This window comes from Botrytis deweyae, assembly GCF_014898535.1.
Source record: "Botrytis deweyae strain B1 chromosome Unknown BDEW_005, whole genome shotgun sequence".
Taxonomy (NCBI): domain Eukaryota; kingdom Fungi; phylum Ascomycota; class Leotiomycetes; order Helotiales; family Sclerotiniaceae; genus Botrytis; species Botrytis deweyae.
In genome coordinates this window covers 580,799-599,472 of record NW_024066212.1, presented here as the reverse complement: position 1 = coordinate 599,472, position 18,674 = coordinate 580,799, and the positions used below count along the sequence as shown (strand labels likewise).

General features: G+C 43.3%; 5 protein-coding genes across 5 annotated transcripts; 3 read left to right on the top strand and 2 right to left on the bottom strand.

The window, feature by feature from the left end:
• Positions 1-207: 207 nt before the first annotated feature.
• Positions 208-2,135, top strand: EAE98_002825 (uncharacterized protein; the record flags this gene model as incomplete). The annotated part of the gene is made up of 3 exons (XM_038950445.1): positions 208-708; positions 764-1,217; positions 1,267-2,135. 3 exons carry the CDS (start codon positions 208-210, stop codon positions 2,133-2,135), a joined length of 1,824 nt encoding a protein of 607 aa, XP_038812974.1.
• A 2,425-nt stretch (positions 2,136-4,560) lies between these two features.
• On the top strand, positions 4,561-6,568 carry EAE98_002824 (uncharacterized protein). Its single transcript, XM_038950444.1, has 4 exons — positions 4,561-4,835; positions 4,914-5,284; positions 5,346-5,460; positions 5,550-6,568. The coding sequence occupies exons 1-4, from the start codon at positions 4,725-4,727 to the stop codon at positions 6,246-6,248; spliced, it is 1,296 nt and encodes a 431-aa protein (XP_038812973.1). The 5' UTR covers positions 4,561-4,724; the 3' UTR covers positions 6,249-6,568.
• Positions 6,569-7,138: 570 nt separating this feature from the next.
• Positions 7,139-8,415, bottom strand: EAE98_002823 (uncharacterized protein; the record flags this gene model as incomplete). Its single annotated transcript, XM_038950443.1, has 2 exons — positions 7,139-8,088; positions 8,142-8,415. The coding sequence occupies 2 exons, from the start codon at positions 8,413-8,415 to the stop codon at positions 7,139-7,141; spliced, it is 1,224 nt and encodes a 407-aa protein (XP_038812972.1).
• Positions 8,416-8,705: 290 nt separating this feature from the next.
• Positions 8,706-11,293, top strand: EAE98_002822 (uncharacterized protein). Its single transcript, XM_038950442.1, has 3 exons — positions 8,706-9,353; positions 9,406-10,767; positions 10,831-11,293. The coding sequence occupies exons 1-3, from the start codon at positions 9,094-9,096 to the stop codon at positions 11,075-11,077; spliced, it is 1,869 nt and encodes a 622-aa protein (XP_038812971.1). The 5' UTR covers positions 8,706-9,093; the 3' UTR covers positions 11,078-11,293.
• Positions 11,294-12,559: 1,266 nt separating this feature from the next.
• Positions 12,560-14,596, bottom strand: EAE98_002821 (uncharacterized protein; the record flags this gene model as incomplete). Its single annotated transcript, XM_038950441.1, has 1 exon — positions 12,560-14,596. One exon carries the CDS (start codon positions 14,594-14,596, stop codon positions 12,560-12,562), a length of 2,037 nt encoding a protein of 678 aa, XP_038812970.1.
• Positions 14,597-18,674: the final 4,078 nt, after the last annotated feature.

Sequence of the window (18,674 nt, the reverse complement as noted above, 5' to 3'; positions counted from 1 at the left end):
TACCTACCTACTTCAGCGGAAGCTCTAATCAACCTCGATTGATTAATTGATTTGCCGTCTTTCTACATGTTTTCCACGAGTTTATGAAATACCCAGATGCACCAGTTTAAATACAAAAGTTCTTTTTGATCCAATAATTGCTACGTTCTTATTCTGTTGACTCTAGCTTATCGTCTTCCATACTAAAAGGTCGCGCCATTCATCATCATGGATTATTCTGCCTCGATCAACGATGCAGATAATCCTGCGGGTGCTTCTCCATGGGGATCTTCCCCTACTGGCTCACCACAGCATCCAAAAACCAGCACATTTCCATCCAGAGATATTGTGTCACCGACACCGTACAACCCGGATCAACAAGGCGGTGCAGGCTACTCGCAAGAAGATATAATGGGGACTGGAGGTTTCAATCGACCCGATAGCAGTGCTGGTGCATCGGTCTCTGATGCCGAAAGTCGCAGACCTGACACTGTCGAATCAAGTCAAAGCGATGCCGAGGCACAGCAAGGTTTTGCACAGTATCAACAGCAAACAGCTCCACAGCAACAGTATCCAGCGGGTCAACATAGGCCGGAACCTCAGAGATATCATCATTCTGCTGCGCGACAAGGGCACCATCCTTCGGCACCTCATTACAAGCTGCAAGCAAAGATCACCGGACTGGAGCGCACTGGGAGGAAAGATCCTATCTTGCGATTTGATGTACACGTAAGTCATCGATCAAGCAATATATAGCTTTGGTCTTGGCTAACCAATTGCGTAGACCAATCTTCCAAAATTTAGAACGACCCAATTTCGCGATGTCCGACGAACGCATTCCGAATTCATCAAGTTAGCAGATCATTTAATATCCTCAAATCCGGAAGCTATAGTTCCTGCAGTTCCTCCCGCGTTGACATCTGCTGGTGCTGGCACTGATGAGGATGAAGCGCGCGTTAAAGCTTCTCTCCAAAGATGGCTCAACTATGTTTGCTCTAATGACGTATTAATGAGGGACGATGAGATGGTTCTGTTTGTTGAGAGTGATTTTGGATACAGCCCAATGCTGAAGCGAAAGCAACCAGCTACTGGAGTTCGCCGAAGGGTTATCAAACAATTTGCACCTCCGCCCGATGACACGCCAGAATTACAAGATGCAAGGCCGGTGGTGAAGCTCTTCTACTTAGGAACGATGGATGCAGGACATAAGGTAGACAAATTGGTCAAGGCAAGACGAGGTAGGTTGTCACATGACAGTTGGAAATCCAAATACTAACGTGTATACAGGTCTTGGTCTAGCGGAGTCCGATTTCGGTGTCAAGTTGGGGGCAATGAATATCCAAGAACCTCACCAAGGACTTGCTAATGCATACCGTAAGCTTGGAAAGACAATCCAAAGTACAGGAGATTTCCATGCAGCACAAGGTACTGCTGAAGCCACAACCATAGGTGATCCTCTTCAGTATCATTCTCAAGATTCATTCATTGTCAAAGAAACTCTCACAAACCGACACATACTTCTGCGCGAATTACTACAGGCCCAGCAATTAACCCGAAGCAAGCTTAACGCTGCAGACCGCTTAAAGGCCAGCTCATCTGTCCGAAGGGAAAAGGTTGATGAAGCCATATCAGCACTTGATGAAGCACGCAGCAATGAAGTTTATCTTCACAATAAAACCCAACGTGTCACGGCAAACTTATTACTTGAACAACGAAGATGGTTCGCTCGGACTGCTGCAGATCTAAGGTTAAGCATTCGAGAATATGTGCTTCGTGAAATTGAAGCGGAGCGACGGACTCTGGCGACCCTGGAAAGCATTAGACCTGATATCCGAGCGATCGATTCTTCTGGTGGACTTAGCCGGTTGGGTAGAGAATCACACCCCGCAGCAAGGAGGGCCAGTCTTGCAGCCAGTCAAGGTCCTAAAGGTGATTCGTGGTCTGGTGTTCCAAGACGCCCCGATGGACTTAACCGGAGCATTTCAGGCAGTTTCATGTCTACTCCCGACGGCGCAACTGGCGAAGAAGAAGGAGGCGTTGGTCGTGATAGGTCGCTCAGTGGCAGTACTGGTGGATTGCCGGGCTTAAAAGAAGAAGATGACGAGGACCGAGTTGATGCGAGAAATGCGGCGTCGAGATTGGCTAATGTTCTATGAAGTGGTTTATTGCCGAGAATTCTTCTTAGCAAGAAACTTTCCCGGTATTGTGATCCGAGAAAAGGACCCTGGTCACACCCATTGTATCACCCAAAATCTGTATCGTTCATGCAAAGTGTATGCAATACAATAATTTTTGTGCGACTTTACCCGTTAAGCTACTGGCATCACGTATGTTTTTGATAGTACTTGAGAATATTTGACCAGATTATTTGGGTACCATCCAACCTGGCCAGGTAGGTTTCCTCACCGCTTGAGTAGATGTTTGCTTCTCGTAGTTTAGTATGCACCCATTGCATATATCACTTGAAAATGAGCCGCAAACCCGCTAGATCCTCGAAAAGTTTCCAGGGTTCCCGGTTCAATGCATATACACCTTTTAGTATCTTTCGCTAATCAAGATGATTACATAATTACATTACACTACATTACACTACATTACATTGCCTTACCTTATATTACCCTTGTGAATGGATAAGCAAGCCCAAAATCAATCCGAACCAGGCCTTTGGTTCGTACAACACCCAACGACACCCCCTTTGAAGAGTAGACTTCCTTGTATCATATTAAACGTGTGCCACAAGCTTCATTGAAAATAATTTGATAAACTTTCTGTATCACATCTCTGATTTCTGCAGACTCTTGAATGTTAGGAAAACATGCAGCAGCTTTAGCCACGTCACGAAAACTCTCTCAACGATCGAAGGTTACGATCTACCTTCCCATCACATCATCCTCTCCAGTAGGATCAAAACATCAATATACCACCCGGAATTAAAAATGCGACGTTGTGGAGGGAGAATGCATTTTCACACAACATCAGGCATGCGGGCCGTGTTCTTCCGAAGAGGGGCATAATAAGCTAATACCTATCTAATAATCTAACTCTTTCTTGCCTTTGTACCCAAGTCCTTGATTTTTCTTACTTTTTTTTTTTTTTTTTTTGGATTCCCCTTCGGATTCTTGCTCTTTTTCAGCTTGGATTGGACAATCATTCGCTGCCACTCAATCCGCCATTGCCACCTTAATCCTGCGTGAAAGTGGGTTTCTTCGAATAACGATGAGGAAATGCGAAAATTTACCCAGTATGTGTGCCATGACGAACTTTGTATCACATCTTGGCTCTGCTTATCGGCATAAAATATCCAATATCGCCGTTTATGAAATATCCCTATCAGGATCATACCATTCATTCATGCTACATCCACCAGCCTTACCGAATTTTCGTGAATTTGAGGAACGCGCCATCCAGGATATCAATATCTCTATCACCTTTTTTTCATCACAAAAGAACCCATCGACGGGTAAATCGACGATCGAAAAGAGTTCTCGTCGTGATTGCACCGATACTCCGATGTTAATCTAATAAGGTTGGGAAGAATCTGGGGTATGGAGGAAAATGATTGTCCGGGCTTGAAGTTTGGTGACGACTAATCACGTATTACGAGGGCGTGTTTTTGATGAATGCCGGGCAAAATAACCGAACTCACTAATATTTACTATGTAATTTTTATAATGAATATAACTTTATAAATATTAATAACTCTACTTTACCAAATTTATATATAAATCTTGATATAAAAAATTATTTAAATTTGAAAATACTTTTCAAATACTATTTTTATTTCAATTGTTATTGAATTTTAAAATAGATGAGTTTGTGCTTATTTTAGTGAGGAAATGTCCCTGCGCACGGACCCGGCATTCATCAAAAACACGCCCTCGTATCTAGGGAAATCAATGCTCCATTAAACTTCTCCACTCTCTCAGAGATGCGAATGGAGTTGTCGGATTGGTTGGCTTGGGCGTCTTATCGGACCCAGGCCTCTAATAGCTTTAATATCCGGCATGTATAATGTATTGTTGACTTCTTAAGACATTAGTTGATATGTACGTCTTGTCACTTCAACGATGTACGCTCGCTGCACACTGATAAACAACGCAAAAGAATGGGCGATGTACCAGTTACCAGGATAAGCGTCAAGTGAGGGGCCGGAACACATTTCTAGCCACACAGCTATCTTCAACGTCTAGCTACAGCAAGATATCCGGCAATGTTGTATCTTTCATCTGCCGTTACACCTCATACGATCTTTTCAGGATCTTCACTATTTGGATATACACGAAATAAAGTATATTTCACTCCAATCGCGGAGGTACCTAATACAAAGGTCCGACTCCGCTGGAAGCACAGAATTCAATCAAGGTGTGGTGTGCTTCCGTGCCTGCGTCTGCAGGGTACAGATGCATGGGATATACACATTTCCGCAACATTCCAGTGGACTGACTGTTACTGAGTATACTGCGCGATGGATAGCAACATGATAGATTAGGTATTTGCATGATGGATGTCTTGCAATCGAAATGAATCATGATAATGTAGATAGCTACAAGCTATGTGACTCGACAAGGAGAGCGCTAATCTCTTCTCCAGGGGAAGAAGGTAAACGGTATAAGTTTGGGGGTTTACTTTGGAGAGTGCGAAAATAGAAGAATTTATTAAGCCCCCACACTTTTCTTTCTTGGTCAGAGCACTAAGAGGATATTTTTGTTACCTCATATCTTTGATATCATACAGAGCAATCTCAAATGGCGCCAGCTTACAATGAAAATGTGATGAACGTGGAGGTCACATCCCACGTCAGTAATAAGTCTAGCATTCTTAGTAGCGTTCTACACGGAATACAAGATGTGAGATTGGTAAGAGGAATCCATCCCACTTAAACTCAGACGCATATAAATATATCAAGAGCACCCCGACTGACTTTAAACCCTTAGGAAGTTCGCAATATCGCCGAACCTCTCATCGGTGAACTCCAAGTTCAGATCAAATCGACTGGCATCTGCGGTTCCGATGTAAGCTATTACAAGAAGTTCGCTAATGGCGATTTATGTGCTTGTGCGCCTCTATCTCTTGGTCATGAAGCTTCAGGTGTGGTTGTAGGAATTGGACCACAAGTTAATGGTTTTGCTATTGGGGATCGAGTCGCTCTTGAGGTGGGCATATCATGTGGTCAATGCGATATCTGTAGAAAAGGAAGATATAACCTTTGCAAGAAGATGAGATTCAGGAGTAGTGCAAAAAGTGTACCCCATTTTCAGGGGACGTTGCAAGAGAGGATCAATCATCCAGCTGTTTGGTGTCACAAGTATGTTTTCAAAGTCTATCAAGGCAGTCTTAGCAAAGCAGCTTACTGATAATTCATTCAGGCTTCCGGATCATATCTCATTCGACGCTGCTGCGCTTTTGGAACCACTCTCCGTGGCAATTCATTCTATGAATCGAGCAGCACCTACACCTGGGTCCACAGCCGTTGTCATCGGAGTAAGTCATTATTTTAATAAATCCCTGTAGCCCCATGCATCACCGATTTTACTCCTTTAGTCTTGATCACTTTGCTAAAATGTCACCAGGCTGGAGCAGTAGGCCTCCTCGTCGCTGCCATGGCTCGTCAATCTGGTTGTCCTATTGTAACGATAACCGACATCTCCGCGAACCGGGTCCAATACGCCCTCGACCACGGTTTCGCTACCCACGGATATGTGATTCCTCCTTCTAGCTCCAACTCCAGCGCTCCCTCTACTGCTTCCTCCTCGGGAACATCCACTCCTTCTTTAGCTTCAGGAACCACAACACCTATCTCTTCCTATACCACCATCTCCGATCGTCTCAACTCTGCAAAATGCACTGCTTCCGACATCCTCTCCATTTCATCCCCAGATGACATCCTCGCCGAAGACGACCACGAAGGCGCTGACATGACCTTTGAATGCACCGGCAAGGAAATTTGCATGCAAACCGCCATCTACAGCACCAAGCCGGGCGGAAAAGTAATCATGGTCGGCATGGGAACGCCCATCCAAACACTCCCTCTCTCCGCTGCTCATCTCCGCGAAGTAGACATTCTAGGTGTCTTCAGATACGCAAATACGTATCCGACAGGTATCAGAATGTTGGGTGCTAGCGGGAAGAAAGGAGGTCTTCCGAGCTTGGACAACATGGTTACGCATCGGTTTAAAGGTCTGGGAAATGCGAAGCAAGCGTTTGAGCTGGCGGGAAAGACGATGGATGAGCACGGGGATCTTATCTTAAAGGTGGTTATTGAGGTTTAGAAGCGTACAAGGGGAAACGATGGAGTTATTTGACTTTTATGGGACCATAATGAATTCTTTTCTTCTTTTCTTTCTTCCTTTCGCACACGATCTGGCAACCTTTCTTTTAGATAAGAAGTCGACGGTTAATTTGGGAAAGTGGTTGGTGGGATGAACCTGGTGTTTTACTGCGGAAGAAAGATATCTGGTATTGGGTTGGCGTCATGCTTTGAAGCTGGAGATAGACAAATCGAAGATATTTGCAATTCAACTGATACATTCAAATTTCGCCTCATGTTGAAAGAACTGTTCCTTAGAATTGACCTCAAGCACACGCACAATCGAGACTCTTTTCCTACATAGATACTCAATCTCGCTTCAAATATTGAGATTCTAACAAGGCGTTTGGTCATGGCCTACTTGAGCCAATATATCTGGTCAATAATACCCTTATTTCTTATTTCCCCATGATGCCACCTCGCATTTAACATGCAAATCCGCTTTCTACCCATCAAGGTTGTGATTTCTGTCTCTCAATCACCTCTTAAGCACGAGTACCATGTAGACATCCGTGTCTAAATCCGGTAACAATGTCGTGCGACTATATCTCAAAGTCAAACACACAATTGTGTAACAATCCATCGAACCATATTTCCTTCTCGGCGTTGTTTCACAAGATAAGATATGCAAGAGGAAAATTCATGCTCATGTTCATGTCAGGTCAGGTATTCATTGCCTATCTAATTCTCGTTCATTCGTATCTCTCATTCTCATGATATCTGAAATCCCTCATGCAAGTACGCCGGATTCCCTTTTCTTCAAAATGTAAATCGCGCACCACCTGCATACCTACCCATACCTTCATACGCCCAAACCGAAATACGCCGTTGAAATCAGGGGGGAGAGCTACCCTATGACATAAGATCTCCAACATGCATTACTTCTCGCATTGGATGACTTTGATCACCCCAGCCCATTCCAGGGCGCTTCATTCCGCTAGCCTTTCCGTTCTCTACAACAGCAAACTTCTTTCCTGTTTCTCTGATATCGTGGGCTGATTTAGTGAGCTCGCTGAGGAGGGAGATGAGGCTGACATCGTTTTTCTCAGAGATGAGTTCGTGTTCGAAACCTTGACTGTCGGCGGGTATAAGAACACTAAGACGACCGAGAAGGGCTTGAATAGACCGAAGAATCGAGTGATTGACTGGCGCAAAGTTCTTCGATTCTGTATCTGCTTCCGAGACAACGCCGTCGGCCACATATGAGGGAGGGAGGTTTTGGAGGTAGGCGGCAACCAGATTGATTCGAGATTGAAGCATCTTGATAGCATTTGCCTTTGCAGTCAAGGAGGCAATTTGTTCTTCGTCTTCTCGTGATAGACTGCTCTCTTCGCGTTTCGAGGTCTCTGAGTCTTTGGACTTTTCTTTACCTTTGCCCTTTCCTTTACCTTCCACAATGGTAATTTTCTTGCTGGTACCATTTACAGCTGTAGCATTCCCTCCACCACGAGCCACGAAATCAACGCTGATCATTTCTGCTTCGCCAGTCTCGATAGTGAATGGGAGTTCCTTAAATTTGAGCTTGAGTTGTTGTTCCTCGTCTTTCATTTCCTTGTCCTCCCCAGTCTCCACGCCGCTTTCCTCTGCCTCATAGTTGCTTTCGTATATTGTGAGAGGCAATTTTCCGCCAACTGCGCCACCAAGTACTTCTTCAGGATGAAAGCCGAGTAAAATGGCAGACTCATTGTATATAGAGAGGATTTGTCGATGAATAGGAAGATGTATGGGTTGAGGTCCAGAGTTAGGAATGATAGTATACCACCCGACAAGATCAAGCGCAGGGACTTTATGAACATCCTTCACTGTAGAAAGTTAGTATGAAAGAAACTGCCCACCCAAGTTAGGTTGTACATACTTTGTTGTAATCTTGCCTCAAACCATAATGGAGATAGCTTTACTTCATCTTCCTCTGTAGTGAGCAGACATTCGAATGCATGCTCAATAGTGATTTCGCGACCATTCTGTTGACCTAGCAGAGCTCCAACTACAGGTCCAGTTTGTTGTCGCAGAGTGTGTCTTGTAATATAGTCTGAAATTGTGAGGAGAACGAGGGGGTGTAGAGCTACCTGGAGACCAGAATCGGACGACTTCTGTGTCGAAAGTAAGGAATTATGGTTGTCAACAGCCATTATGAAGCTTGTAAAAGGACTCAATAACAAAGACAAACAGTTTCGACAGTTTTTTGACAACTTTAAAGAAGTTAGATGTGTTTATGAATTGGCCTGTCGGTTTATTTGTCTTGTATGTCATAGAGATAGTGGGAGATTGTTTTGGCGGGAGCTTTATCGATTGTACCGGTTAAACTTCGGTTAACCACAATGCCGCTAGTGTACTACCAGTCTCCAGTATGGCTAACACCTTGGCTTTGGGCATGATAGGCACATAACATCAGGTTTTCCAATAACCTTTCAATAATTCACCTCTCAAGAATGTATCATTCCTGATGAATCAAAACCCCAAAGCTTCTTGTCGTCCCTTTACTCTTTGTCTATTTAGGTCCTATGCATAGAGCTTCTGTGATCTTTCTCATTCTTCAACCTACAAGGACAATGGCATGACTGCTTGGAAACGAACAAGCCAAAATAAGATGTATGTTCAAGCACTGGGTGGTCTTACATATTGTGAAATGCAAATCCCTTCACCATTAGTATGGATGTTGATATCAAACACGGTAAGATGGTATATAATGAACATGTTCACCTTGTCATCAACCTTTGTGTCTTTGCCTAATCTATGTCCTAATTTTATATCCTCAATATCTCCTTCTTTTCTAAAGTTCTTAACTCCCTAGCCTCCATTTCCTCTTCATGATGGCCGAAGTTGAACAGGCTAATACACAGAGCGCTATCTCTCCTCAAACTGCTCCCCGTCTAGAACCTGATTGTAACTCAGTACCTCTGACAGACAATTCAGCCCGTTTGGTTAACCATCAATCTATTCTAGCTAGTGATACCACTCAGCAAGTGCCAGAGAGAGTCTTACCGGAGCAACCAGTCCCAGAATCTTCAGATGATGAAGTAGAGTTTGTGTTTTCGGTCCCTCGACGAAGGAAAAAAAGGCACAGAAGGTATGACAAAGTCCCATGTCAATGAACTCATTCTAAGCAAAGCATTTATTAGGCTTGAGCTTCCATCACAACACACTCATACCAGCTCAGCTAGTCCCATTTTGAGCGCCGGAGTTATAGGTGCTCGTCCATCACCGGAGAAGCTCGCACCTGGTATGGCTCGTTCGCTTGATCACTGCACTGAACCCGATGAGATGAACAGAGCTAGATGCCATTCTGTCAAAGCGATGAATGAAATCGCCACATTTGATACTTTTCCACGTCCATTGAATCTTCCACAGTCAGGGCTACCCGCAATATCTCCTTCGCATCCTTCTCAAAATGTACCGTTCAAAATTCCACCACCTTGGTATGCCAAATCCATACTTCCGCCACTGTCACCAACATCACCGCATCACAATGCAAAATCCACAACTTTCACATCACCAGAGCAAGATCATGGTAAAAAAAGAAAGCATTATAATTCAAGTGAAAATTCAAATCATGTGTCTCCATGCATATCTTCAGCATCTATGTATCTACCAGGACCAAAGGTCTTACCGTCGTCTAATTCAAATTCTAGCCCCCTTTATGGACATACGGGATTTGTGGACTTTTTAGAAGATCCAAATGTGCCAACTACTTTCGGAGGAGTGCCTCTCCCTCTTCCGCCACATCGACCAGTTATACCTGGTTGGCAAGACTTTTCCTGGAAACCATCAGATTACTCACCTCCAAAGCGCGCGCCATCTATTGATCCACGAGCAAGTGTGTTTTCTAACATCAACAACGACCCGAACTGGCACCGCAAATATTACTTTGGTGCCGTTGACCCAAATTTTGTCAACTCGCAAAAAGGTTACATTGGAAACCCCCCAAGCGAGAGATACGTGCAAGAAATGGTGTCACCCAAAACAATACCTCTTACAACTCAAACCGCACTGGCGTCGTATCCTTCAATTCAAACGAAGCTAGTTCCACAATTACGTCACATGCCTACAAAGATGTCTACATCTTCCACAAATACCTGTCCTGTGCAATCTTCGATATCAAATTCTGGGACATACTCTCAACCAACACATCCAGTTACACTAGTGGGACATACTTGTCCTTCTCCATCCCCTCGTCCCCAGGTGACTGCAGCAGATATACGACGCAAACCTTCTCTATATAGAATACCTGCGTGGACACATTCGATAGATAACAACAAAGCTTCACCATCCACAGCTCTCTGTGAACGTCAAAATCAGACCGGCGACACCGAAAGCAACGGTATACTTTCTCCACACATCAGCGCACCTCGACAAGCGAGATCTACTGCTTCCCACACGCCAAATTCTACCTCATCCCCTCTCCAAACTCCGGTCCTACATCTTTCAAGACCAAAAACATTCACGTCCGCGTCTGCATCTTCATCTAAACACTCCCCAAATTTGTAAGTCCCTCTCTTCTCATATCTCATATCTATGTATGAGATCCTTGATTAACATACAACCAGAATCATAGACATAGCCCAAACGAGTCAAGACACATTTCCATTTGCAGAAGTAGCGGCTAGACATAATAAACCCATACAAAAAGTTTTTGATACTTTTTCGGCCATAATACAGTTACCGCTACTAAAACAGGCAGCGGATGGGAGGAGACACGGGCCATTAGGAAGTGAGAGGATGAGGATGTATAGGGAGGCTAAAAGGGCCATGGAGAGGGCGAATAGAGAAAATGAAAGGAAACAGGGACGATGAGCGTGGAGCTGTATACTAGGAAGTCAGGATATGAAACATACGGAGTTGTAGTTCGATTAATGCTTTACTTTACTTCTTTGGTTGTTCATCTGATTTTCAGATGCTATCATCACTTGAGTTTAAACTTGTTCTTATGGACGAACATTTTTAGGCAGATCTCAGCCAAACTATCAATTTAAAAGAAACTCTGATAGGTTTTATCTCAAATCCAACTGCTTCTCGCTTGCGCCTAATTATTGAAAAAACAATATCAATGTGCCCGAACTAATCCATTTCACGAATGAACACTCCATTGTGACTATCAACGTCAATTCCTCACAACAAACTATCTGATATTGGTACAATAACATGAGAAATTACACAGTATATGTATGTATATCATAGGGTATTCCACATGATCCAGATATTCAAGATGAGGAGCATTCATAGTATATCATGCGGATATTTGGTGATATCATGAACTAAGGGTGCAGATGTATTTTTGATTGCTTTGACACATTACGAAATCTGTGGTAATTGAATGGTCGAACGATACCGGATTGGGTGATGCTTATTTCCAAAGATTGGTAAGATTGTGTGAGCAACAGTTGGTTGACACTTTGCTTATTACATAGTACGGCACATATTTTCCACGTAATCAATCGTGTGATTCTGGCTCGATACTAAAAGTTGGACCACGTTGCATCGTAAGATTCGTACAAAGCATCTCGTATATCATAAGGTAAAAGATTGCTCCCTTCAGTCCTCAATCTGGCTCCAACCCCGTCTCGTCTTACAAATGCCCACACACCGTGAAGTATAAATATCAGTAACAAGAATATGCTCACTCTCTAATCCCCAACCCGACACATAATTTCCCCTTTCGTTCATTTTCATCTCGAGATAAAAACCCAAGAAGGCAATAAAAATGTCGTTTCACGCGCTCGAATCCTCATTCCTTGATTTTCTGCTTCGGGGAATAATGTGTCTCTTTTTGGCGGGTGGGATGGTTGCGATGTTATTTTGTTTACTTTGAGTGTTGGAATGGGGTTTGGGTGAAGGTGTTGTGGGGATAGATGATGGGAGATGCAGTGGGATGTTTTGTGAATGGAAGAGGACAGAGTTGCTGATAGATGTGGGATAGAGGAGGCACAATTGCAGGATTGTAGATTAGGGGGGGAGGGGATGAGATGGTAAGTGGAGGGTGGTGTGTAAGGAGGCCGTCGAAGGTCATGGAGAGACGGGCGTGAAATGAAGGATTTCTTGTGTTACCTAGGTGGGATTAGGTTCAGCTATTCTCTCCCATGTAGTTGGCATGTTGGCAACAAGGAACATGATTCCAATGCAATACTCAATTGTGTTGTTGAACTAACTTTTCGCCAATTTATCCAAAGCTACCTAGTCTCCAATAAACGACGACGAAGTGTATCCAAAAATATAGTCTCGTATGCCAATTTCACCGAACGCCATCCATCCATCCCAATTTCTATTACATGGCAGAACTCAGTTACTCGCCTTAACACCCTCATCTGTCTGCCAGCTTCTCCCCAACAACCCTCCACCCCCTCTCCCGGCCTTTTGATCCTCTCTTGAAATTCGCATAACCAATTCCCCAAAAAGTCCATTCGCCCATCCAAACCAAGCTCTTGTCCAATCGTTTGCATTCCATGAGTTGACGCTCTCATGGATTACACCCGTTCCTCCGGTGCTATCTAGCACCATCATTACCTGTTCTACTACTTCTTTCTCCACATCTTCTATTCCTTTGCCCGATCTCGATGCTGTTTCCATGGCAGTAAGGGCGCGTATAATAGCTGCCATAGGCCAACTTTTGCCGGGACCAAGATGAGGGCCACCTACTGCGGCAATGGAGGGCCCTTGCATGAAATAGGGATTCTCTTGACTTAGGACAAAATTTCGAGTGTTATTATAGATCTTTGCATGATCAACCTTTGTTTTTTTACCACCTTGCTCTCCGTCACTTTCAAAAAGTTCAGGGAGGGGAAATGAAGAATTTTCATAGTCCCAAAGAGGAATAGCTAACAGTGAAGGCACATTGGCATCATCCATCAGATTGTGGCCGCCGAAGCCGTCGATTTCATATGCATAAATATCGCCGAATTTCCAATGACGAGTTATGGCGTCGCGATTTATGGCTTTTCTTATTCCGAATGCTTGCTCTCGCATGGAGGTGGTCAGTTTGGCGGCCTTTTCGCCAGATAATTGTTCCATAATAATAGATGCCTCTTCTAGGTATTTAGCCCACATCATGTTTGCAGGCACCAATAATTGATAGATACATGCGTCATCTGAAGGACGGAATGCGCTTCTCACCATTCCGTTCTGTTTCGTAGGGTTACCCAAACCATCATTTGTCAAAGTCTCGCTGCCGCGGTTTGTCCAACCTGTAAATGTCCATGCGGATTTTTGAACTTTGCCTTCAGAGGAATACGTTCCCAGTCTCATTGCACCAGCGGCATCTACAGCTGCTTGGACAGCATCGATCCAGGAATATTTTTGAAAGAATGATAAATCATTTGTGCGCTGATAATAGGCCGATGAGACTTGGAGAAAGGAGGCCAGGGAATCGAGTTCCCATTTACAGTCGAAGACTTTGTCGGGGTCATAGGCTGGCATGGGATGATTTTGATGATACGCTCCATTGGTTTGGAGTTGGAGCCCTGATTCTGGTGGAGGCTGGAAACTATGACAGTATGGTGATATGATGATATATCGTGCGTGTAAATTAATAAGACCACGCCATAGACTTGCAAGAGAATCTCGATTATCAGAAGCTTCGAGTAATGGGAGATAGGAATAGATTTGGGATGCAGAGTCCCTCAGCCACATAGCATCAATATCGCCAGTGATAACAAATGTGAGCTCTTCATCCGTCGCCGTCTCGTTTTGTGTAACTGGATCGATCTTGTTTGCGTACCCTCGCCATTTAATTGTAGTATCCAATGTGTTTGGATAACTATTTTCAAAAAGCCGGAAGAGATCAGGGTCCTTGATAATCGTTTTCATTTGCTCGATGAGCTTTTCTAACGAAGGAAGATTGAAGGTCCGGCATTCCTGTGAAGGGCGAGAATAGGGAAATTTCCTATGACCTTCAGATAATGGCTCTTGTTTCTCCCGCTGAATTTGTGCATAAGATGGACATGTAACCGCTGGAACAATTGGTGGTGGTGTTGAGGTTGTATCAGAAAGAGGTTTGGTATCTAAACCGGTACTAGGTTGTTTTTCGGCTGGATGTTGTTCATCTGGCTTCTTGTCTTGGTTTTCCTTCAGTGAGGGCTCTTCAACCGTTGGCGGTGTTTTGACCTCATCATTTGAATCCGATAATGGAATTGACGAACTCGGGTCTGCAGGTATCTTTGAGTCGGGATTTGGGTTGGGTTGTGTTTCATAGATAATTGAATCATTTGGTTCAGTACGTGGCCACGTGATATATTTACTTTGGGTGTACAAAATGTACGCAATTGTCGCGCTGAAAATGATGGCGACAAACACAACACGACGAGCCTGTGAGCGCATCATGGTGACGATGTTCTGATAGAGATATTGTGGATATGCACTATTCAATATTCAAAAGTCGACTTTCGACATCAAATGCATTATTTGATGGTCGATAACAAAGGCCACGATTAGCAACAATACAATGGTGGTCGATTAGTAACTGGGTAGAGAAGCTTGTCCAAAATACGGAGTAAGGATTCAGGTGATTGAAGAAGAAACTCCCTTTTTCCCTTCCGCCGCTATGTTGATTTGGGAAAGAGCCAAGATATAAAAAGATCGAATGAGACATTTTGAAATGTGTTATACGTGCTTGGCGGTGGAATTTAAAGAATCATTCCCCACGCAGCACTAAAACACGGGCAAACCAAGTGAAGTTGTTTTAGGGTATTTATCACCCATTGTATTTGGCCTGTAGCTACTGTATAGCTACTGGGTAAGTAGTATGGTCGTTTCAAACTGGCAGATTACTTCTGAATAGCTTCATCAGCAAACACAGAATGAATAAATCAGAAATAAAGGGGAGGAGCAGCAACAACATAATGAATTACTCAGTGAAATGTTTTTCGATTTGACCAGGTAGTGAGTGGTATTATCATGAGCGCAGGTGCGGGTTTAGTGAATTTGCCTTCAAGGTGGCAAAATGTATCATGTGACACACCTTGAATCGTTGACATATGTTCATCGCACTAACAGCTAGATTGATCTTCATTTGCTTCATTTGCTTCAATTACTTCAAAAAGATATACATCAACAGAAAGTGTGCATTCCACACAGAGTCTGAGACTTGAGGATATTTATCATTTGCTCAAATGCTCCAATCACCTACTTCTTAAGAGACGCATCAATACGTACAGATCTTCCCACCGAGTTCAGCAATAACAAGATACATGTATAAACGGCATCAAACCATGAGATTGATTCTTCTTTATCGAGTCGAAGTCGTACTTTCAAATAATAATGAGCTTTTACCTTCCCAAACTCCAGTTTCCGGTGTGGTAGCAATAATGTTAGGCAAGTGTCAAGTTGGCAATGGCATTACCTCTGCGTACTCATTTATTTTCAGGCTTCTTGTTGTGTTTTGTTTAGTTGTAGTACGCGGTCTATTGAATCGTCGAGGAAATACCTCTCCATTTTACCGGCCGTTTGATGAAAAGTCTGCCATCTCAAACAATTTGTCACTTTAAGCAAGGCTCTTTTGTCTACCACCCAGGACGTTCTGGTCAAGAATGACTCGACCTTGATGTATGCCGTATCTTGAACGATCCGAATTGTGTTCTCTGTCCAGACACTGTTTTGATCACACATGCAATAAAAAAAAAGACATTTGCTGTTGAAAGACTTTCCATCACGTCTGTTCTTCCTCAACTCAGAGGAGCTCGCAGAGTGCATCGAAATATTTCTACTGTGGAGGGCTCAGATACATTATCGCTTGAATCAAACTCACTTGCGAAGCGCCAACCATCCGGGTGGTGAAGTACATCGCTAGTTTCATATCCGATATACTTCAACAAGTTTCAAGACTTTAAACTTATCATGCCCATCTACTATATTCGAATATCGGGACTGAAGTTATAACCAACCAATTTTTTGCATTTTTTTCCAGTCATCGATCGATATTAGTGACCATTTTTTCTTAGACATGCCCCCTAACTTTATGCATTGTTCAGATTCTTCGTTCGATTAACAACCCGGCCCTCCACATCCCCCGCCATTCACGACACACATGACCCGTATCCCAATGAGGATGAGATAGATCAAAAGGGCGAATTTTTTTTGTAAACTTGCAAGTTCCGTTATGCATATGACCTTCACGAAGTCAATTATCTTACGAAACCAACAATCTTACGAAAAGGTTGATAGCAGTGAGCGGGGTTGACACTTGCGAAATGTACATGTCAAGTCCACATGATACATGACCCAACAAGTGTTCAATATCAAGCACTCGTACTATTAAGACATATACAAGACGGAAGTTAGATGCACATGCCACAAGATGGCAAACTGCAAGAGGATCAACCTGAATTTCACTCAACGGCAGGGTCACATATTTTATGGCAGCACTAATATTTGTTGAATTTCAAAGTCATATTGAATTTTAGTTGATACATCGCTAAATGAGTTTCAATATCAAATGTGGGTCACGTACTGAACAAAGCTATGAGTTTTAAGCGTTTTCGACCGACATGTCGTTTGTTCCATTCATAGCGTGCTAAGTGCAACTTTCAACATTGGAAATTCGGCATGCTCTGCTTGACAGATGTAGAGTGTGTGCACCCAAGGAATAGGAAGGCGATCCACCTAGGGAAATGTTCGTATTATCACTAGGATGCTGCTTTTGGAACTTGAGTCTAACCTGAATAGTCGAATATTATGTTATCGATGGTTAGAATCACACGTTTAAATATCCAAAGCTGGGGAATCTCGGACCTTCTCATAGATCTGAAATGTAGTGACTTTGAGGTGCTAGATTGGGACTTGAAGGAAATCTCGCAAACCAGTTACTTGCAATCGCTGCGAGCAATTCAAAATGTTTCATAGAAGCGTAAGTATATTAACCCGAAATATGACTTTGAATTGGGTTGCAGAAGCGTACAGGTAATTATCCGCATCGGCCATGTAAAATTGGCAATATTTGTAAATTCCAAAATAAATATTTATGGTCCGTCGCGGGGTTTGAATTGCACCCAATCTCGATCGGAGTCGATCTAGATGGCCTTTTCGTTTAGCCATTACCAATTAACGTTCTCGAGAAGATTTGAAAACAGGCTGTGAGGGTTATATGCTGATGTGTCGTGTCTGGCAAGATCCACTCATTTCAACCTAATGCTAGCGGTAGATTGCAAGTGGCACCTTCACATGTATATGATCATGCATAGTATCGCGATGACCATTGTTGCTAGTGGCATAAATTTGAAAGGGATTTATTATGACCGTTTGCCGAGAACGGATCCTATGCTCTGTTTTGTTCATCCTCGTGGTGTTTCATTTTCAATGACGAAAATGAGCTCGCAGATTTTCAATGGCTGGAATGCCATTCAATACTCATAGCATAGCGGTCTGTTCCCAGGGTTTCAACCAGCGACTAAGATACAATGATTGGTGCATACGCCAAGATGAAAAAGATGTTTCTTATGAAGCATGCACTAAGATGTGAATGGCACACGTAACATTTTTGGGGAATATCTCACCAGCATTACTAGGAATCATGAACAGGATTTTCGCTATTCTCCAGTAACTTTCAAATTAGTCGCGCACAATGTTCTATTGCTACTTCAGCTTCTGTTGTTCGTTGTCAGGCCCTCAATTTATGAGTGCTGCACCTAGTATATGCAACAGTCATTTCGCCGCAATACCATTCAATAATTAAATTGCTGATACAAACAACAAACAACATCCACCTTCCGTTTTTCATTCGCTTCGCTTTTTTTAATCTCTCACCAATAACAATCCTGATAATGTCTTGTAGTACACATTGCCTCCAAATTCAAAATGAGTAATGAAAGCAGGACTGAAAACGTACCCACTCTCTTGAATCGCATTCCCACACTATGTAAACGCAGCTTGAGCCAATTCCCGTTCAGTTTGGATCTTTCTCGCCAATGTGGGAACATCAGGAACTCAAGAAACGGTCGAAAAAAGAAAACTATTCATCTTGCGAAATTGTCCGAAAAGCGATACACTCCCGGCCAAGTAATCAAGATTCAAGCTACCTCAAGGCTCAAAAGAGAACAGGTTTAGGCTGAGCTAGCTGAGTTCGTCCAGTATTCCCACATTGTCAGCTTTACTCGGACATATCTCCGGGGCTTCCAGCCAACAATAAAGACATGTTGGGTCCAGACGGAATAAGCTCTCCAGCGGCTAGGGTGGCCTTGCTTTTCTTTGAAAGCTATAGTTTATCTCCTTCATTTTCTTTGTTTCCGCTCATTATTCCTGTCATTATTTCCGAGCGATAATGTCGAAATAATCGTTCCTGCTGGTATGATTCAGGTAGAGCTAGTACAAATTTGTACTAGTAGAGCTCTAATAGAATTCTGATTCAAGCAGAGCTCTCACCTCACCCCTCATAGAATTTTCGCAAGCTTAGTGATTCAGAGATGGT